Raw genomic sequence first — 23081 nt, forward strand, 5'->3', positions numbered from 1 at the left:
AAGATATCCATGCTAGAGCACAGGTGGATGGAATAGTGACTGATACCATCTGTGCACAAACATGGACTGATAAGTAATATATACACATATGCACTATATATACTGTGTGTGTGTGTGTGTGTGTGTGTGTGTGTGTGTGTGTGTGTGTGTGTGTGTATATATATATATATATATATATATATATATATATAATAAGAATTTACTCACCGATAATTCTATTTCTCATAGTCTGTAGTGGATGCTGGGGACTCCGTAAGGACCATGGGGATTAGCGGCTCCGCAGGAGACTGGGCACATCTAAAGAAAGCTTTAGGACTAGCTGGTGTGCACTGGCTCCTCCCCCTATGACCCTCCTCCAAGCCTCAGTTAGGATACTGTGCCCGGACGAGCGTACACAATAAGGAAGGATCTTGAATCCCGGGTAAGACTCATACCAGCCACACCTATCACACCGTATAACTTGTGATCTGAACCCAGTTAACAGCATGATAACAGAGGAGCCTCTAGAAAAGATAGCTCACTACAGCAATAACCCGATCTTTTTGGTAATAATAACTATGTACCAGTATTGCAGACAATCCGCACTTGGGATGGGCGCCCAGCATCCACTACGGACTATGAGAAATAGAATTATCGGTAAGTAAATTCTTATTTTCTCTAACGTCCTAAGTGGATGCTGGGGACTCCGTAAGGACCATGGGGATTATACCAAAGCTCCCAAAGGGGCGGGAGAGTGCGGATGACTCTGCAGCACCAATTGAGAGAAAACTCCAGGTCCTCCTCAGCCAGGGTATCAATTTTGTAGAATTTTACAAACGTATTTGCTCCTGACCAAGTAGCTGCTCGGCAAAGTTGTAAAGCCGAGACCCCTCGGGCAACCGCCCAAGATGAGCCCACCTTCCTTGTGGAGTGGGCATTTACAGATTTTTTGGCTGTGGCAGGCCTGCCACAGAATGTGCAAGCTGAATTGTACTACAAATCCAACGAGCAATAGTCTGCTTAGAAGCAGGAGCACCCAGCTTGTTGGGAGCATACAGGATAAACAGCGAGTCAGTTTTCCTGACTCCAGCCGTCCTGGATATTTTCAGGGCCCTGACAACATCTAGCAACTTGGAGTCCTCCAAGTCCCTAGTAGCCGCAGGCACCACAATAGGTTGGTTCAGGTGAAACGCTGAAACCACCTTAGGGAGAAACTGAGGACGAGTCCTCAATTCCCCCTGTCCGAATGGAAAATCAGATAAGGGCTTTTACAGGATAAAGCCGCCAATTCTGACACGTGCCTGGCCCCGGCCAGGGCCAACAGCATGGCCACTTTCCATGTGAGATATTTTAACTCCACAGATTTAAGTGGTTCAACCCAATGTGACTTTTGGAAACCAAAACCTACATTGAGATCCCAAAGTGCCACTGGAGGCACAAAAGGAGGCTGTATATGCAGTACCCCTTTTACTAACGTCTGAACTTCAGGGACTGAAGCTAGTTCTTTTTGGAAGAAAATTGACAGGGCCGAAATTTGAACCTTAATGGACCCCAATTTCAGGCCCATAGACACTCCTGTTTTCAGGAAATGTAGGAATCGACCCAGTTGAATTTCCTCCGTCGGGCCTTACTGGCCTCGCACCACGCAACATATTTTCGCCAAATGCGGTGATAATGTTTTGCGGTTACATCCTTCCTGGCTTTGATCAGGATAGGGATGACTTCATCCGGAATGCCTTTTTTCCTTCAGGATCCGGCGTTCAACCGCCATGCCGTCAAACGCAGCCGCGGTAAGTCTTGGAACAGACAGGGTCCATGCTGGAGCAGGTCCCTTCTTAGAGGTAGAGGCCACGGATCCTCCGTGAGCATCTCTTGAAGTTCCGGTTACCAATTCCTTCTTGGCCAATCCGGAGCCACGAATATAGTGCTTACTCCTCTCCATCTTATCAATCTCAGTACCTTGGGTATGAGAGGTAGAGGAGGGAACACATACACTGACTGGTACACCCACGGTGTTACCAGAGCGTCTACAGCTATTGCCTGAGGGTCCCTTGACCTGGCGCAATACCTGTCGAGTTTTTCCCAACGGTTTATAATCATGTGGAAGACTTCTGGGTGAAGTCCCCACTCTCCCGGGTGGAGGTCGTGTTGAGGAAGTCTACTTCCCAGTTGTCCACTCCCGGAATGAATACTGCTGACAGTGCTATCACATGGTTTTCCGCCCAGCGAAAAATCCTTGCAGCTTCTGCCATTGCTCCTGCTTCTTGTGCCAGCCTTGTTTGTTTACGTGGGTGACTGCCGTGATGTTGTCCGACTGGATCAACACCGGCTGACCTTGAAGCAGAGGTCTTGCTAAGCTTAGAGCATTGTAAATGGCCCTTAGCTTTAGGATATTTTTGTGAAGTGACGTCTCCAGGCTAGACTATAAGCCCTGGATATTCCTTCCCTGTGTGACTGCTCCCCAGCCTCGCAGGCTGGCATCCGTGGTCACCAGGACCCAGTCCTGAATGCCGAATCTGCGGCCCTCTAGAAGATGAGCACTCTGCAACCACCACAGGAGGGACACCCTTGTCCTTGGTGACAGGGTTATCCGCTGATGCATCTGAAGATGCGACCCGGACCATTTGTCCAGCAGCTCCCACTGGAAAGTTCTTGCGTGGAATCTGCCGAATGGGATTGCTTCGTAGGAAGCCACCATTATACCCAGAACCCTTGTGCATTGATGCACTGAGACTTGGCTCGGTTTTAGGAGGTTCCTGACTATCTCGGATAACTCCCTGGCTTTCTCCTCCGGGAGAAACACCTTTTTCTGGACTGTGTCCAGGATCATCCCTAGGAACAGAAGACAAGTCGTCGGAACCAGCTGCGATTTTGGAATATTGAGAATCCAATCGTGCTGCCGCAACACTACCTGAGATAGTGCTACACCGACCTCCAACTGTTCCCTGGATCTTACCCTTATCAGGGAATCGTCCAAGTAAGGGATAACTAATATTCCCTTCCTTCGAAAGAATATCATCATTTCGGCCATTACCTTGGTAAAGACCCGGGGTGCCGTGGACCATCCATACGGCAGCGTCTGAACTGATAGTGACAGTTCTGTACCATAAACCTGAGGTACCCTTGATGAGAAGGGTACATTTTTTACATGAAGGTAAGCATCCTTGATGTCCCGAGACATCATGTAGTCCCCTTCTTCCAGGTTCGCAATCACTGCTCTAAGTGACTCAATCTTGAATTTGAACCTCTGTATGTAAGTGTTCAAAGATTTTAGATTTATAATCGGTCTCACCAAGCCGTCCGGCTTTGGTACCACAACAGTGTGGAATAATACCCCGTTCCCTGTTGCAGGAGGGGTACCTTGATTATCACCTGCTGGGAATACAGCTTGTGAATGGCTTTCAAAACTATCTCCCTGTCAGAAGGAGACATTGGTAAAGCCGACTTTAGGAAACGGCGAGGGGGAGACGTCTCGAATTCTAATTTGTACCCCTGAGTATCACCTGAAGGATCCAGGGGTCTACTTGCGAGTGAGCCCACTGCGCGCTGAAATTCATTGAGACGGGCCCCCCACCGTGCCTGATTCTGCTTGTAAAGCCCCAGCTTCATACTGAGGGCTTGGCAGAGGCGGGAGAGGGTTTCTGTTCCTGGGAACTGGCTGATTTCTGCAGCCTTTTTCCTCTCCCTCTGTCACGGGGCAGAAAAGAGGAACCTTTTGCCCGCTTGTCCACGAAAAGACTGCGCCTGATAATACGGCGTCTTCTCATGATGAGAGGCGACCTGGGGTACAAACGTGGATTTCCCAGCTGTTGCCGTGGCCACCAGGTCTGAAAGACCGACCCCAAATAACTCCTCCCCTTAATAAGGCAATATTTCCAAATGCCGTTTGGAATACGCATCACCTGACCACTGACGTGTCCATAACCCTCTACTGGTAGAAATGGACAACGTACTTAGACTTGATGCCAGTCGGCAAATATTCCGCTGTGCATCACGCATATATAGAAATGCATCTTTAAAATGCTCTATAGGCAATAATATACTGTCCCTATCTAAGGTAACAATATTTTCAGTCAGGGAATCCGACCACGCCAACCCAGCACTGCACATCCAGGCTGAGGCGATTGCTGGTCGCAGTATAACACCAGTATGTGTGTAATACATTTTAGGATATCCTCCTGCTTTCTATCAGCAGGATCCTTAAGGGCGGCCATCTCAGGAGAGGGTAGAGCCCTTGTTCTTACCAGCGTGTGAGCGCTTTATCCACCCTAGGGGGTGTTTCCCAACGCACCCTAACCTCTGGCGGGAAAGGATATAATGCCAATAACATTTTTATCAGTTGTTATCGGGGGAAACCCACGCATCATCACACACCTCATTTAATTTCTCAGATTCAGGAAAACTACAGGTAGTTTTTCCTCACCGAACATAATACCCCTTTTTGGTGGTACTCGTATTATCAGAAATTTTTTCATTGCCTCAATCATGTAACGTGTGGCCCTACTGGAAGTCACATTTGTCTCTTCACCGTCGACACTGGAGTCAGTATCCGTGTCGGTGTCTATATCTGCCATCTGAGGTAACGGGCGCTTTAGAGCCCCTGACGGCCTATGAGACGTCTGGACAGGCACAAGCTGAGTAGCCGGCTGTCTCATGTCAACCACTGTCTTTTATACAGAGCTGACACTGTCACGTAATTCTTCCAACAGTTCATCCACTCAGGTGTCGACCCCCTAGGGGGTGACATCACTATTACAGGCAATCTGCTCCGTCTCCACATCATTTTTCTCCTCATACATGTCGACACCAACGTACCGACATACAGCACACACACAGGGAATGCTCTGATAGAGGACAGGACCCCACTAGCCCTTTGGGGAGACAGAGGGAGAGTTTGCCAGCACACACCAGAGCGCTATATATATACAGGGATAACCTTATATAAGTGTTTTTCCCCTTATAGCTGCTGTATTGTTTATACTGCGCCTAATTAGTGCCCCCCTCTCTTTATTTAACCCTTTCTGTAGTGTAGTGACTGCAGGGGAGAGACAGGGAGCTTCCCTCCAACGAAGCTGTGAGGGAAAATGGCGCCAGTGTGCTGAGGAGATAGGCTCCGCCCCCTTATCGGCGGCCTTATCTCCCGTTTTTTGTGTATTTTTGGCATGGGTTAAATGCATCCATATAGCCCAGGAGCTATATGTGATGCATCTTTTGCCATTTAAGGTATTTTTATTGCGTCTCGGGCGCCCCCACCCAGCGCCCTGCACCCTCAGTGACCGGAGTGTGAAGTGTGCTGAGAGCAATGGCGCACAGCTGCGGTGCTGTGCGCTACCTTTTTGAAGACAGGACGTCTTCTGCCGCCGATTTTCCGGATCTCTTCAGGCTTCTGGCTCTGTAAGGGGGCCGGCGGCGCGGCTCTGGGACCCATCCAGGCTGGGCTTGTGATCGTCCCTCTGGAGCTAATGTCCAGTAGCCTAAGAAGCCCAATCCACTCTGCACGCAGGTGAGTTCGCTTCTTCTCCCCTTAGTCCCTCGATGCAGTGAGCCTGTTGCCAGCAGGACTCACTGAAAATAAAAAACCTAAAACTAACTTTTCACTAAGCAGCTCAGGAGTGCCACCTAGTGTGCACCCTTCTCGTTCGGGCACAGAAATCTAACTGAGGCTTGGAGGAGGGTCATAGGGGGAGGAGCCAGTGCACACCAGCTAGTCCTAAAGCTTTCTTTAGATGTGCCCAGTCTCCTGCGGAGCCGCTAATCCCCATGGTCCTTACGGAGTCCCCAGCATCCACTTAGGACGTTAGAGAAATAAATATATATATATATATATATATATACTGTATGTAGGGGCTAATTTAGACCTGATCGCTAGGCTGAGTTTTCGTACAGCGGGCGATCAGGCCCAAACTGCGCATGCATATGCACCGCAATGTGCATGCGCGTCGCACGGGTACAAAGCGGATCGCCCCTCAACGATGGGTTTGTGCGAAGAATCCATTCACACAGGCGATCGCAAGGAGATTGACAGGGAGAAGGCATTTGTGGGTGGAAACTGACCGTTTTCAGGGAGTGTCTGGAAAAACGCAGGCGTGTCCTAGCGTTTGCAAGGAGGGTTCCTGACCGGTCCCAGACAGGCTGATGTGATCGCAGCGGCTGAGTAAGTCCTGGGCTGTGCAGAGACTGCACAAGATCAGTTTGTACAGCTCTGCTACACATGCGTTCACATAGTTGCACAGCTAAAATACACTCCCCTGTGGACGGTGACTATGCGAACGCAGGACTGCAAAAAAACTCTAGCGAGCGAACAGGTCTGAATTAGCCCCATATAGCGCTCAACTTATTTTGGTTTAATTTGTGACTTTATGAGGAATGTCCTTGTACCGTTGCCTTATCGGCAAATGTTTTCCTTTCTTCTTCTGCAGATCACAAGAGAGGAGCCCTTTTTAGTAGGAACCAATGAAATCAAGTCAGAAGTCTTCAATTCTCTGGTCCCTTCCTCCAGTTCCCCATTGGCCAGCAGTGGATGTTTCCTGCTCGTCGCTATATTATTTCAGACCTATATCTGAAGACAGCTGAGAGTTTTCCTGTTTTATCCTCCAAAAAAGATAATTGCTGGGAGAAAAAAAAACTGCGTGTCTTCTCTATTTTATTTTTTAATTGTTAATTCATGGTAATCAAACAAAACCGGGAAAAAAAAGTTCCCATTTTCATTTATTGTCTTTTGAATTGATCGACACATCTCTTCGCGTCTCAAGAGTTTGACTTTGCGGCTATGTTTAAGAGAGAAGGCCTGGAGGAGGTCCCTGGTCATATGGAACATTGCGCGGCGATTCTGCCGGTGGTGCCTGGGACCTCTGAAACTACTGAGATAAAAGACACCTGTCTAATAGGACTCAGCAGAGCACAAAGGACAAGGGTGGTGTATTTTGTACTGAAATCAAAATGATTTACACGTACGATGAAATTGTTGAGATTATGTTCTTAAATCAAAATAGTGCGTAGGGGGAAAATTGCATAAAAATGTACCTACTCTGTTTGCATTATCTGAACTTTTATTTTTTCAATTCTGGAGGAAGGGGGGGGGGCGGCTGTGTAAATATCATGTAATGGATTTATTGGTGAAGAAACGCGCAAGGACGGGCAGCCTATAGTTTACAGGATTGGGATATCTGCGTATAATGCTTTGGAGCCTCTAAAGTGTTTGTGCAGTACAGATGCGCGAAGTTGCAGCAGAATTTCGCATAAACCTTGCACGGCACAGGCTGATGCTGTGAAGTTCCGTTGATACGATCTTCGCATCCCGCTTTTTCTCCGCCATTCCACAGAATGACCCTGCTACACTGTTAATATTAATTTGCCTTCCGCATTTATAGTCCATAAGTGTGAGCAGGCGAAATGCGTTAGCTGTGTTCAGCGTGGAACACTTATGGGAAAATTCTGTCTGAGATGTCTGACGCATTTCGCTCCTTGTAGAGGAACATTTTGGGCATTCTTATTGTGAACCTTTTTCATGATGGTCATATGTGGTGATTTCTACAAGATTGGACATATTGCTTTTCAATTTTTTTTCAAGTTATGTCAAAAAAATCTTTTAGCACAATGTGGCCCCCCTCCACCACCAAATCCTTTTTTTCTTTATGCAGAAGAGTTTATTCTGATCCACGCACAATATAATTGTTATTAACCTTGGGATTATTATTTTTTTTCTTTTCTTTTTTTTAAAGTAGCATTAAATTGTACTATTGATCTCTGGGAGTCAAATTATTTGTCTCATGTGTGGTATGTGTGTTTAACAGGATTTTGTGGATTATAGACCCATACGGTCCCCACTGAAATATCTCTGCTGCTCTATGGCAGCCTTTGCTGGCCATGGGCCATTCCTCCCCCTGCCTATGTTGCTGTTAATTAGCGTTCAAGTGAGATACAATATTTGGGTGGGGTCAAAAGCAGGGAACTCCAAGGCTACAATGCAGTAATGCCGAATTTCCCATTACAAAGTGTCACCTCTCTCTTCTGGCCAAAGCTCTAGCAGTGTAAGGAACCTCATATCCCACACAGCACCGCCATTCTTTATGTGCTTTCCGTAGCTGGCTCTGACTGCTGGTCATTAAACTAGATCTGAACTGATTTTCTGGGACAGACCAGGTTCTACTTCATACATAGGACATTATTCAAGGGCGCTGATGGCTACAACCTCTCCAGCATCAACACACTATTGGTCACACCATCGAGTCCTCCAGCTGCCCATTCCTTGTGCAGTCTCCCTTGTAACTTTCTTAAGATATGACCTCTGTGGCTGAGAACAAGACCACAGCCGTAAAGCAAGAGACATGGCCATGTCACTTCCTCTTTGTGCAATGAATTTAGGTCACCTCCCAGTCTCAGAAGCTATCTTATATAATAGTGTTGCCCTACGCAAATGCATGCGCCATCACACTCTAGTTTTTGAATGCATGCGCCATCACACTCTAGTTTTTGAATGCATGCGTCATCACACTCTAGTTTTTGAATGCATGCGCCATCTGAAAGGATATGCCCCTATATTCTTTAACCCTCGATGTGATGGCCTCTCAGACGTCCGTGAGTGTAAACCTTTAGCCACAAGTTACATGCACAACACAAGCAGTAAAGATTCACACTGTTTATTTAATAAATTACAGCGTACTATATAGAAAAGAAACATGGGTGTATACAATATGTGCAAGCATATGATTGGATAAATAGAAGTAGCATACGACATTACATGCAGGATATTTTAGTAACACACAGAAGTAACAGTTTTGATCTGGTATGTAATTGTCCTTGAAGATAAGACACACACAAGCCTTATATTATATGAACAGACAAAGGCATCTTGTAGAGAGTGCGTACGTGTCTATTCAAACACATAACAATTCATATAGCATGTTTAACCCTTCAATCCCCTCTTAGAATCATTATTGTTATACTATATGATTCTTGCAAAGCTTACGTCTTTCTGCACACCAATGGCGCAATTTTTAGCCTGAGCGGGAGTTGCAGTAATTGTTGGGCATTTTAAGAAGGGTTAATCGTTGGGTTAATGATGTTCCGTGTTTATCCTTTTCATCTAAGGCTTCAGCGGGCTTATAGCCCCATGGGGTACCTGTGTTCCAGGCAGCCGCGGACCATGAGCTGCAATCATTTCCCCAGTTATGGCCTGTAACGCAAATATAGGGTACCTCGGGGCTTAGGTTGTCTGTGGTGTCAGCGCGGATCTGGTAGTCAACAGACTTTTGGACAGCAGCTAGTTGGGGGAATTGGAAATAATCTAGTATGTAGGTTGCGGTGTATGTGGTGGAAGAGTTATACCATAGTGTCAGTTTCCCTTATTCTGAGTTATATCAACCTCAGTCATTGAGAGGGGAAAATGGGCCAGTAGGGCTATCAAGATAGTCCCCAGGGTAAAGATAGGGGGCATTTTCTTCATCCTCCTCTGGTCTTCTGTCTTCGCTAGGTGGGAGGTCAGGGCTGTCCGCCCCGGTTCGTACCTCACTGGAATCACTTGCTTCCCTCTCTAGGTCTGGTCTAGGAACCTTTTTTACTCGGGATGCATGGATCCAGGTAGGACTTTCCTCTGTCAGGACTGCTGTTCGGGTAACTGCTACGACCTCTGTCTCTGGACCATAGGTGAAGTCTCCTGGGCTCTTGTTCCTGGGGAGCACCTTCACCACGACTCTGTCTCCGACTTTAAAGGGGTGTGTAGGTTCCTGTGGATTCAAAGGGTTTTTACAAACAACCTCATGTTCAATTTCATTCAGTTTTGTTATCAGGGACCTGACATACTCTTCTCTGATGAGTTCTAGATCTCCTTCCTGTATTACTAGTGGTTTCTTAGCCCAGGGTGTAGGAAAAGGGTCTACCCATTAGTATTTCAAAGGGTTCAAAGGGTGAGTATCCTAGAGTTTTCTGTGGGGTCATTCTGATTTCTGCTAGGATAATGGGAAGGACCTGCTTCCACTTGTGGAAGGTACCTCCTGTGGCCTTCCTTAGTTTGTCTTTGAGGGTCCTATTCATTCTTCCTACGACCCCTGAACTCTGCAGGTGGTACGGGATGTGAAACTTCCACTCCACCTGCAGAGCTTTTACTAAGGCCTGTGTGATTTTGGCTGTAAAGGCTGAGCCTTTATCACTATTTATTTGCAGGGGGCACCCCCATCTAGGGATGATTTTCTGTGTTAGGATTCTTGCTACTGTCTTGGCATCCTCTAACTTAGTTAGGAATACTTCTGGCCAGCGAGAGAACATATCTACAATGACCAGGGCATATTCTTGTTTACCTGTACCAGGGATATGGGTAAAATCAATTTGTAAGTGTGTAAAAGGGGTGGTGGGGTATTCAAGATGCTGGTGTTTAGCTTTATTAGGGTTGTTAGGGTTGTTCCTGAGGCAAGTGATGCATCTGCTAACATACTGGTCCACAAGTGATTTGGCATTAGTAACATAAAAATCATTGGTTAGTAGGAGGAGTGTTGTGGCTTCACCACGGTGACCAACACCACGGCACTGGGCAACGAGCAAAGGGGCACTGGACTGGGGTATACAGGGTTTCCCCTCTTTGCAGATTAATCCTGATTTAGGATTTTTTCTGCAGAATTGGGTAAGTCCAGTCGGAGAGATCAGTATTAGTCGCAGCAGCTTGAAGTTGAGTGAGCAGATGGACGTTGTCAAGGGAGGGACATGCTCTAGTGAGTGCAATGAGTTCTGCAGCTTGCGCGGACTGATAAGGTATTGGTAGGGTTTCCAACACAGTGTCAGGGAGGGTGACAATGGCATAGCCAGCCTGGTATGTATTGTCATTGGGCCTACTACAGGAGCCGTCAACAAAAACTATGTCTGCGTATGGGAACGGGAGACATGTCAAGTCTGGGAGAAGTTTCAGCTTCAATGGAAGCAGCACAGCCATGTAGGTCGGGTGATTCATCCTCGGGACCTTTCAAGCCTAAAAGGGCATTGAGAATGGGTGCAGGGCCAGAAGAACTAGCAGTGTACTTGATGGTAAGGGTAGGGTTACTCAAAAGGAGTACTTCATATCCACTAAGGCGTTGTGCTGACATGTGCTGTGTGTGCAAGCCTTTAAGTATTGCCAGGACATCATGTGTGGTGTGGAGTACTGTGATGTGGCCTAAAGTGAGGGTAGTGGCCATTTCTGCAACCATTGCACAGGCTGCCAAAGCCCTGAGGCAGGCAGGCATACCTTGCACAGACACTGGCATGACTTTGGAAAAAAAATGCCACGGGGCGCAACTTCCCTCCATGAAACTGTATGAGCACCCCCGCCATGGTTTTACAATTGTCCCTTGCATATAGATGGAAAGGTAGTACATAATTGGGGAGGCCAAGTGCCGGACTTTTCATCAACATACATTTTAAACTTTCATATGCAGTTAACATTTCTTGTGACCATTGTACAGTTTTAGGTTTGTCCTTCAGTGTGGCTTGTCTCAAAATGTTATCATAATAAGAGCAATCAGAAATCCACTGTCTGCAGTAATTTACCATACCCAGGAAGGACAGTAGTTCCTTCTGGGTAGTTGGGGTGACCAGGCCCAATACAGACTGTATGCGTTGTGGACTGATTTTCCTCTCTCCCTGAGTGAGCACAAAACCTAAGTAATCAACATGCTTTTTACATCATTGCATTTTTGTTTTGGACACCTTGTGTCCACATTCACAAAGCCAGTTTAGTAATGAAACACCATCCTCTCGGCAGGCCTCCTCAGTTTTACTACAGAGCAGCAGATCATCTGCATACTGTAGCAGGACTGAACCATGGTGAGGTTGCCAGGGCCCCAATGTGGCCTGGAGACAACAGGTGCGTCAATAATCTGCACCAGGTAAGTTGTTTACCCTCAAAAGAAAAGGCAAAAAGTAATTGTGTCTGTGAATCTACAGGTATGCTGAAAAAAGGCATTCTTCAAATCAATTACAGAGAAGAACGCAGCATCTGCAGGGATTGCAGAAATGAGTGAGTTTACATCTGGAACAATTGGTGCAATTGGGACAATTAGCTGATTGATCGCTCTGAGATCCTGTACAAATCTTATACTGCCATCAGCTTTGGCAACAGGGTTCACAGGAGTACAGTATGGTGATACAATATGTCTGAGAATACCCTGTTGTAAGAATTGCTGTATCATGGGGCGGAGACCTTCTATCTTTTCTGGTGAGAGGGGATACTGCATAGGTCAGAACACAAAACACTGGTTGTTGCACCGCTGTCCACTAAAAAGGGAATTTTACTTCCATTTATAATAAGTGGCAGCAGAGGTGAATCTTTACTATGACGGGTGAGTTGAATAAAGGCTGGGATACCCTCCTCCGGGCCCCGTCAGTGCGCGGGGTCTTTGGAATCTTTCCTGACTGCGGGGTTGGTTCTGTCTGTCAAAGCGTCTGGAGTTTTGATAGTTATGAGTGGGTGCAGGTTTCTGTTTACAAGCTACAGCGACAGGCAAAAAAGCACAGGCAAAGGAGCACGGGTTTTAAAGACTTCCTTCATATGTGTATAGCTGCGTCCTTTGCAAGCTTTGCGCAAATAAGATATACAGCCATCGAGGGTAATAGTGGGCTTGGGACAGTGTTTTACTATTATCTAAACTCTGGGTTATTGGTGCGTTAGGGATAGAGCTAGTGGACGCATTTTCTAGCAGTGGAGCTGGAGGCAATCCCATTTGGTGTGAAAGGGTTACTGCTGCCAAGAGATCTGTGTCTCCGAGCGCAGGATACATTGGAATGCAAGGGGGAGGCAGAGGGTTTTCAAAGATTTACAGTTTTTTACTGCTTCGCTTCTGTGCTGTTGGGAACTGACATTTTTTTTAATCCTCCATATAGAAAGGGTAATTACTGCCTTCCCGTAGGAATGGGTCCTGTCCTGCTTTCTCTGTCCATCCCGCTAAATTATCCACCCATGGGTTAACTAAGTAATACTCTGAGGTAGAGTTGCGGGCGACATACATCTTGCATGTCTCACCAGGGAGGGGCGGGGGATATGTAGTTTTTTTTACTCTGACTAGAGCCCATTGTCAGACAGTAATATAAATCAACAGTACAACTTTAAAAGAAAATATCTAAAATGTACAACACTCTACTATACATGCATCAGCTAACCAGTTAATTAGTCATTGACAATATCACAATATTATCTGCACAGTGAGAACATGAAATCTTTTGACGTGTACGATACTTACCATTCGTACAAGATGTCAGAAAAATACAGCGTTTTAAACAGGAAGCAGGAAAAGTGTTTGAGTAAAGATATCTGGCAGACGAAAACTTACCAGCCGTCTGGACCAAATATAAGAACTTATCTCACTACAAACATACAAAAATATATAGACGATCAAATCGAGGTATTCTCTACGTTACGTATAGACCCCAGGTCTATTTTAAGTATCCCAGATACTAACGTCTTTGGAGAATTGCGCTTGGACCCCTGGTCCCTTCTCAGACGTATCTTTAAGTCCCAGACATTAAAGATGTTTGGTCACGTGTTCCCAGAACACTGACACGGATTCAGCTTCAGTGTATGACCGCAATCCCGTATGGCAAAGACAGACAATAAATTCTCTATCTTTACCATCCAGGGACGATCACTGAATCGCGGACGTAGCCCCCATTTGAAAGGATATGCCCCTATATTCTTTAACCCTCGATGTGATGGCCTCTCAGACGTCCGTGAGTGTAAACCTTTAGCCACAAGTTACATGCACAACACAAGCAGTAAAGATTCACACTGTTTATTTAATAAATTACAGCGTACTATATAGAAAAGAAACATGGGTGTATACAATATGTGCAAGCATATGATTGGATAAATAGAAGTAGCATACGACATTACATGCAGGATATTTTAGTAACACACAGAAGTAACAGTTTTGATCTGGTATGTAATTGTCCTTGAAGATAAGACACACACAAGCCTTATATTATATGAACAGACAAAGGCATCTTGTAGAGAGTGCGTACGTGTCTATTCAAACACATAACAATTCATATAGCATGTTTAACCCTTCACCATCACACTCTAGTTTTTGAATGCATGCGCTGTCACACTCTAGTGTTTGAATGCATGCGTCGTCACACTCTAGTTTTTGAATGCATGCGCCATCACACTCTAGTTTTTGAATGCATGCGCTGTCACACTCTAGTTTTTGAATGCATGCGTCATCACACTAGTTTTTGAATGCATGCGCCATCACACTCTAGTTTTTGAATGCATGCGCTGTCACACTCTAGTTTTTGAATGCATGCGTCATCACACTCTAGTTTTTGAATGCATGCGCTGTCACACTCTAATTTTTGAATGCATGCGCCATCACACTAGTTTTTTAATGCATGCGCCATCACACTCTAGTTTTTTGAATGCATGAGCCATCACACTCTAGTTTTTTGAATGCATGAGCCATCACACTCTAGTTTTTTGAATGCATGCGCGCATGCATCACACTTTTTGACTGTGCACAGAAAGGATTTCTTCTGGGCTGCGCGCGCACAGTTTGCTGATTATCACTCCTAAAGTCTGTACTCTAAACTGCGCCCGGCCCATGGTCAAGTCCAACGCAAAGTCGACATTTTTTTGGTCCTAAATTACCTTTCTCAAGACAGCTACCAAAGTACCAGATACAAGTCGGTAAACAAAGGCAGAGCAGACCCCACCCCGTACCTGTTGCTTCCTATGTAGCCAAGTAAGTTACAAACACTTAGAGTGACAGCCCACCACAGAAGTTGTTGCATTTCAGCTTGGAACGCATGCAGCCTGAAGCCAGAAGCCAGAAGCATTCTATGGAAGAGTCGTGGGCCGCAAACAGCACTGGAATACTATATCACATCCCTATTATCACCTCTCATAGACGTCAGAAGGCGCACTTTCAAACATGACCGGAAAGGCGTCACATCCGGCAGCAGTGCGTCTGGAATCAATCAATAAACTTCATTGTTCATGTTCACAACCAAAGAGTATTCCAATCTGGAGTCAGAAGGTGGTTCCCAAGGGGTCTATTTATCAACAAATTTTATCATACGCAACGAGTTTTAAAGCTCGTTACATATGATAAATGGTGCTGCAACCAATCAGCTTCCAACTGTCACTTTTCAAACATGATATGCAGGGCAATGTACTGTGTCCCTGGCTGTGGGGGGTGGCGGCTCTGGGCTGCATGTGAGATCCGCGCATGCCCAGTGGATCAATCCGGGCAGGGAGATACAGTGGATCAGCACTAGGCTGATGCACTGTGCGCCCAGGTGAGGATCACCGGATGGGGGGAGTTTTCACTCCCCTGCTCCGGCAGACAAGGTGTAAATACATGTTGTCGGTGTAGTTTCCTGCTTTGCCTCTTCAACGGCCCTTAGTCTGCGCATGTCAAAGACGAGGGGGGAAGGATCCCTCTCTGGGGACTCACTGTGTAAAGGAGCCCGTAGGCTTCTATATGCAATGCCATCTATAGATGCATACCTCCCAACATTTTAGAATGTTGGAGCGGAACTCCAACCCCACCCGGAAAGGTGGCATGGCCTATATAAAATGGGGTGCAGCCTCACAGCAGTGTCACAAGCTTGTCCCCTCCTTTGAGGAGCGCACCCCCAGCCCATCTTACTTTGCTATGGGAAGTGGGTCTCTCCTGCCCTGCAGCCCAATTTTCCCATAAGGTACCTAACCAATGAGGACAGCAGTTCCGATAAGCAGCTGTGCCGGAGTATCTTAGAAGCTTGATGTTTGCCACTAACGATGACAGCAGTGAAAGTTTACCACGGCGTCTGCGGATGATGTTATCTATCGGAGTGCAGCTTCAAAAGCACAACCTTGTTCCCTTCCCCAATACCTGAGAAAGCGATACACAGGTTACACTGTGGATATATGAAACGTCTTGTGTAAATCTGGACAAAAAGGTGGTCATTATGACTTGTTCGCTCGTTGACGTTTTTCCCAATGGAGCGATTAGGTGGAAAATGCGCACAGTACGCAGCGCGCATGCGCTTAGTTATTTAACACAAAACTTAGTAGATATACACAGGCTCGAGCGACGTTTTTTCAACGCTCAAGTGATCGTAGTGTGATTGACAGGAAGTGGGTGTTTCTGGGCGGCAACATGGCGTTTTCAGGGAGTGTGCTAAAAAAACGCAGGCGTGCCAGGTAAAAATGTAGGAGTGGCTGGGGAAACGGGGGAGTGGCTGGCCGAACGCAGGGCGTGTTTGTGACGTCAAACCAGGAACTAAATGGACCGAGCCGATCGCAATCTAGGAGTAGGTCTGGAGCTACTCAGAAACTGCAAGGAATTATTTAGTAGCAGTTCTGCTAACCTTTCGTTTGCTATTCTGCTAAGCTAAGATACACTCCCAGAGGGCGCGGACTAGCGTTTGCAATGCTGCTAAAAGCAGCTAGCGAACGATCAACTCGGAATGACCACCAAAGTCACTGCTTTACAATCTAGCCTTACATTATATAACGGAACAACAGAGGATATTGGGTGTAATTCCAAGTTGATCGCAGCAGGACATTTTTTAGCAACTGGGCAAAACCATGTGCACTGCAGGGGAGGCAGATATAACATGTGCAGAGAGAGTTAGAATTGGGTGTGGTGAGTTCAATCTGCAATCTAATTTGCAGTGTAAAAACAAAGCAGCCAGTATTTACCCTGCACAGAAACAAAATAACCCACCCAAATCTAACTCTCTCTGCACATGTTATATCTGCCTCCCCTGCAGTGCACATGGTTTTGCCCAACTGCTAAAAAATTTCCTGCTGCGATCAACTTGGAATTACCCCCATTGGGCCTAATTTAGAGTTGATCGCAGCAGCAAATTTGTTAGCAGTTGGGCAAAACCATGGCCCTCATTCCGAGTTAATCGCTCGCTCGCTATTTTTTGCAGAGCAGCGATCCGATAGTCGCCGCCCAGTGGGGAGTGTATTTTCGCTTTGCAAGTGTGTGATCGCTTGTGCAGCCGAGCGGGACGAAATTTTATTTTGCCGTTTCTGAGTAGGTCTGAACGTACTCAGCCGCTGCGATCACTTCAGCCTGTCCGGTCCCGGAATTGACGTCAGCCACCCGCCCTGCAAACGACCGGACACGCCTGCGTTTTCCCTACCACTCCCAGAAAATGGTCAGTTGACACCCACAAACGCCCTCTTCCTGTCAATCTCCTTGCGATTGGTTGTACGAATGGATTAGTTGCTAGAAGCATTGCACAGCAACGATGCTGTTTGTACCCGTACGACGCGCGTGTGCATTGCGGTGCATACACATGCGCAGTAGTAACCTGATCGCTGCGCTGCGAAAAACGGCATCGAGCGATCAACTCGGAATGAGGGCCCATGTGCACTGCAGGGGGGGCAGATGTAACATGTGCAGAGAGAGTTAGATTTGGGTGTGGTGTGTTCCAACTGAAATCTGTATTGCAGTGTAAAAATAAATCAGCCAGTATTTATCCTGCACAGAAACAGAATAACCCACCCAAATCTAACTCTCTCTGCACATGTTAGTGCACATAGGGGGTAATTCCAAGTTGATCGCAGCAGGAAATTTTTTAGCAGTTGTGCAAAACCATGTGCACTGCAGGGGAGGCAGATATAACATGTGCAGAGAGAGTTAGATTTGGATGGGTTATTTTGTTTCTGTGCAGGGTAAATACTGGCTGCTTTATTTTTACACTGCAATTTAGATTTCAGTTTGAACATACCCCACCCAAATCTAACTCTCTCTGCACATGTTATATCTGTCCCCACCTGCAGTGCACATGGTTTTGCCCAATTGCTATCAAATTTGCTGCTGCGATCAACTCAGAATTAGGCCCCATGTGCACTGCAAGGGGAGGCAGATGTAACATGTGCAGAGAGCGTTAGATTCGGGTGTGGTGAGTTCAATCTGCAATCTAAATTGCAGTGTAAAAATAAAGCAGCCAGTATTTACCCTGCACAGAAACAAAATAACCCACCCAAATCTAACTCTCTGCACTTTACATCTGCTCCCCCTGCAGTGCACATGGTTTTACCCAACTGCTAAAAAATTTCCTATTGCGATCAACTTGGAATTACCCCCATTATACGGATGTATGTGTGCAGATAGTTCTATTGCTGTTTGTCACAAGACTCGAGACCCCCTGAGCAGCCTTACATACAGTGCTGCAGAGATATGCAGCTGCCTCTTATTATACGCTGAATACCATTAAATTAAAAACACTTCCAATGAATATGTCCTATGAAACCCTTACGAGCATCAAAGAAGAATGGAAATAGCCATAGCAATCACAATTCATGTTATTTAGGTATATATTATATACCAGCTGTGACTGGAGATATTACAGTGGTACACAAACGTGATCCCGAAGGCACCCCAACAGTCCAGGTTGTAGGGATATCCCTGCTTGTACACAGATGGTATAATCAAACTGAGCTTAAATCACCTGTATATAAGCATGGATATCCTTAAAACCTGGACCGTTGGGGTGCCTTGAGGACCGCGTTTGGGAATCACTGCCTTACTAGATAAATGAAAACAGCTCACTAAGGGGTCTATTCAATATTGGGGACGGGTTGGCTTCATTCAGTATCCGAGTTGTGGCGGTAGATACTATTTACTAAGCCTTGGATGGAGATAAAGTCGCTGGAGATAACGTCCTAGCCGATTGGCTCCTAACGGTCATTTTTCAAACCCAGCCTGTGACATGGCATTTAGGAGCCAACTGGCTGGTGCCTTATTTCCGTCAGATTTATCTCGATCCAAGGCTTAGTAAATAGACCTGAGTTCACACCTGCACACAGCTGGAGGGGACACAGTGTCGGAGTGGGTGGAGGGATCTGATCCATCTTCTCAACCCGGAACTCCTTTCCATAGTAATGAGCGGGGCTCCGGGGGGCAATGCCATCTGAAGATGGAGTAGGTTCCCTCAGGCATTTTGCTGATTACTGGACGGCCACATTGGGCCCCTAATAATAAAATGCAGCCATTATGTAAAACATGCAGGCGCTAGTGTTTTTGGATGTGTAACGGGCACATTAGTGATCCCTACGGGGGAGATTTATGACGAGATTTATGAAACCTTCTAAAGAGGACAAGATGTTCCACCTAGCAACCAATTAGATTCTAGAGATCATTTTACAGAATATTGTAGAGAAATGATAGCTAGAATTTGATTGGGCTGTTCACTGACTCAGAGCATGCACTGGTGGGTACCACTGCTTTGTCATACCATCGCCAATAGTACACACATTCCAACTAAAACTTTTTGGGAAAAAAGACCTGACTAACATTTTTTAGAAGATTTCATTTGGATACCTGCAGGAGATAGACCTGGGTACAAGGACACCTCTAAAGCCACCAACGCCATATTCCCCGCGCTGGGACGCAGTGATTGATTGCCCATGAAAGCACTGGCTACACTAATCGCACAGGGCATCTAAATCTCAATATCTGTCATCATAACGGCATCACCATATTACAATGCCTGTATGATAACCTAGAATTGTTGTCTTAACCACCGATATATGGTATGGAAGGTAGATAGTAACTAGGTCGACATGGTCTCTAGGTCGACAGGGTCTTTAGGTCGACAGGGTCTAGGTCGACAGGTCAAAAGGTCAACATGAGTTTTTATGGGGGGATTTTGTGTCGTTTTCTTCATAGAGTGACCGGGAACCCCAATTAGTGCACTGCGTCCCCTCGCATGGCGAGCGAGCTTCAGGCAAGGTGCCTCGCTCCACTACCGCTTCGCTCAGCGCACATTACCGTTCCAATCGTAGTCCACGTGGACCGTTAAGTAAGAAAAGGTTCAAAAAAAGAAAAAAATTGTGAAAAACTCATGTTGATCTTTTGACCTGCCGACCTAGAGACCCTGTCAATCTACAAACCCTGTCGACCTAGTTACTGTCGACCAGTAGTGGTCGACCTACATAGTGTCGTCCTAGTTACTGTCGACCTAGAGACCGGATCCCTATAAAACAGATAATGCCTCAGGAATGCACCTACAAATACGTCATTGTCGGAGACTGTACACCCCCAGCCGGAGAAGATTAGACATCCGCATTTATTACTGCTTGATATAAAAGCTCAGACACACAAAGGAGGGATTACGTTCTGGCACAGATACTGTATGTACTTTCCCCTAAGTAACCAGGTTCTATTACAATACAGTCTGGATGAGACGCTGACGCAGAGCACTGTAAATATGTCACGCTAGAAGAACGGGAAGGTACACCTACTAATATCCATCATGTATATGTAAAGTAGTGATGAGCGGGTTCGGTTCCTCGGAAACCAAACCCCCCCGAACTTCACCCATTTTACACGGGTCCGAGGCATACACGGATTCTCCCGTATGGCTCGGTTAACCCGAGCGCGCCCGAACGTCATCATCCCGCTGTCGGATTCTCGCGAGATTCGGATTCTATATAAGCAGCCACGCGTCTACGCCATTTTCACTCGTGCATTGGAAATGTTAGGGAGAGGACGTGGCTGGCGTCCTCTCCGTTTATTAATAATATTTGTGCTTATTGCTTAATTGTGGGGACTGGGGAGCAGCTGTATTATATAGGAGGAGTACAGTGCAGAGTTTTGCTGACAGTGACCACCAGTATATATAGCAGTACGGTACGGAAGGCCACTGCTCTACCTACCTCTGTGTCGTCAAGTATACTATCCATCCATACCTGTGGTGCATTTCAGTTGTGCGCAGTATATATAGTAGTAGGCCATTGCTATTGATACTGGCATATAATTGCACACATTAAAAAATGGAGAACAAAAATGTGGAGGTTAAAATAGGGAAAGATCAAGATCCACTTCCACCTCGTGCTGAAGCTGCTGCCACTAGTCATGGCCGAGACGATGAAATGCCATCAACGTCGTCTGCCAAGGCCGATGCCCAATGTCATAGTAGAGAGCATGTAAAATCCAAAAAACAAAAGTTCAGTAAAATGACCCAAAAATCAAAATTGAAAGCGTCTGATGAGAAGCGTAAACTTGCCAATATGCCATTTACGGCACGGAGTGGAAAGGAACGGCTGAGGCCCTGGCCTATGTTCATGGCTAGTGGTACAGATTCACATGAGGATGGAAGCACTCATCCTCTCGCTAGAAAACTGCAGTGCCACTCCTAGATGGGCCAGGTGTTTGTGTTGGCCACTTGTGTCGCTTAGCTTAGTCACACAGCGACCTTCGTGCGCCTCTTTTTTTCTTTGCATCATGTGCTGTTTGGGGACAATTTTTTTGAAGTGCCATCCTGTCTGACACTGCAGTGCCACTCCTAGATGGGCCAGGTGTTTGTGTCGGCCACTTGTGTCGCTTAGCTTAGTCACACAGCGACCTTGGTGCGCCTCTTTTTTTCTTTGCATCATGTGCTGTTTAAGGACAATTTTTTTGAAGTGCCAACCTGCCTGACACTGCAGTGCCACTCCTAGATGGGTCAGGTGTTTGTGTCGGCCACTTGTGTCACTTAGCTTAGTCACACAGCGACCTTGGTGCGCCTCTTTTTTTCTTTGCTTCATGTGCTGTTTGGGGACAATTTTTTTGAAGTGCCATCCTGCCTGACACTGCAGTGCCACTCCTAGATGGGCCAGGTGTTTGTGTCGGCCACTTGTGTCGCTTAGCTTAGTCACACAGCGACCTTGGTGCGCCTCTTTTTTTCTTTGCATCATGTGCTGTTTGGGGACAATTTTTTTGAAGTGCCATCCTGCCTGACACTGCAGTGCCACTCCTAGATGGGCCAGGTGTTTGTGTCGGCCACTTGGGTCGCTTAGCTTAGCCATCCAGCGACCTCGGTGCAAATTTTAGGACTAAAAATAATATTGTGAGGTGTGAGGTGTTCAGAATAGACTGAAAATGAGTGGAAATTATGGTTATTGAGGTTAATAATACTATGGGATCAAAATGACCCCCAAATTCTATGATTTAAGCTGTTTTTGAGGGTTTTTTGGAAAAAAACACCCGAATCCAAAACACACCCGAATCCGACAAAAAATTTTCAGGGAGGTTTTGCCAAAACGCGTCCGAATCCAAAACACGGCAGCGGAACCGAATCCAAAACCAAAACACAAAACCCGAAAAATTTCCGGTGCACATCACTAACGTAAATATCAGATTCATACAGAAAAGCTTATCTCTATAGAGTGTATCTAGCCTGCACACTACACAATCCACACCTTGTTATGGAGACGTGGACAGTAAGGGGACAAGGTTGCTTTCAGGACTGTGTGGGGAAGGGGGACCTTGAGCAGCGAGCTCTCGCCACCATGTAGAACCCTCTCCCTGGAATTACTTGTTCCAATGATGTCATTTTTTTCCTTTCTGACTATGGGGTCTATGTACTAATCTTTGGAGAGAGGTAAAGTGGACGGAGATAAACTACCATCCAATCAGCTCCTAACTGTCAAACAGCCTGTAACATGGCAATTAGGAGCTGATTGGCTGGTACTTTATCTGTCTCCATGGCTTAGTAAATAGACCCCATCTCACTCTATTTTATCTATCTCCAATTCTTAGTACATGTTTGATGTGTGTAGTTCTCCCATCTCGCAGTCTGCCTCAGCCCAGGATGCGTGCCCTCCCGGGTGTTGGAGTCTGTAATCTAGGTGGTATCTCCCTTCTCAGCCGACACTACGCTCAAGCCCTGCAGCCCACCCTTCAGCTTCGGGACCCCGTCCCAGCTCAGCCCCTGCTTCAGTGATGCACAACATGACCGGAGCCCCAGACCGACTGCCACGCTCCAGCCGCCGGCCACAGAGCCCATCAACCCACAACTGGTACCCTGGGCATAAGGGGTCTATTTACTGTGCCTTGTATGGAGATTATGGGGGTAATTCCAAGTTGATCGCAGCAGGAAATTTGTAAGCAGTTGGGCAAAACCATGTGCACTGCAGGGGGGGGGGGGGGGGGGGCAGATATAACATGTGCAGAGAGAGTTAGATTTGGGTGTGGTGAGTTCAATCTGCAATCTAAATTGCAGTGTAAAGATAAAGCAGCCAGTATTTACCCTGCACAGAAGCAAAATAACCCACCCAAATCTAACTCTCTCTGCACATGTTATATCTGCCCCCCCTGCAGTGCACATGGTTTTGCCCAACTGCTAAAAAATGTCCTGCTGCGATCAACTTGGAATTA

General features: G+C 46.4%; 1 protein-coding gene across 1 annotated transcript in view; it reads left to right on the forward strand.

Moving 5' to 3' along the window:
- Positions 1 to 7737, forward strand: part of GFRA4 (GDNF family receptor alpha 4) — a 729620-nt gene extending 721883 nt beyond the window's left edge. Inside the window, exon 9 of the mRNA XM_063925339.1 lies at positions 6399 to 7737. Within this exon, the coding sequence (XP_063781409.1) occupies positions 6399 to 6542 (144 nt within the window). The 3' untranslated portion in view covers positions 6543 to 7737. The remainder of the gene's footprint in view (positions 1 to 6398) is intronic.
- The last annotated feature ends 15344 nt before the right edge of the window (positions 7738 to 23081 follow it).

The sequence above is a fragment of the Pseudophryne corroboree genome, chromosome 1 (assembly GCF_028390025.1).
Source record: "Pseudophryne corroboree isolate aPseCor3 chromosome 1, aPseCor3.hap2, whole genome shotgun sequence".
In the NCBI taxonomy this organism is placed as follows: domain Eukaryota; kingdom Metazoa; phylum Chordata; class Amphibia; order Anura; family Myobatrachidae; genus Pseudophryne; species Pseudophryne corroboree.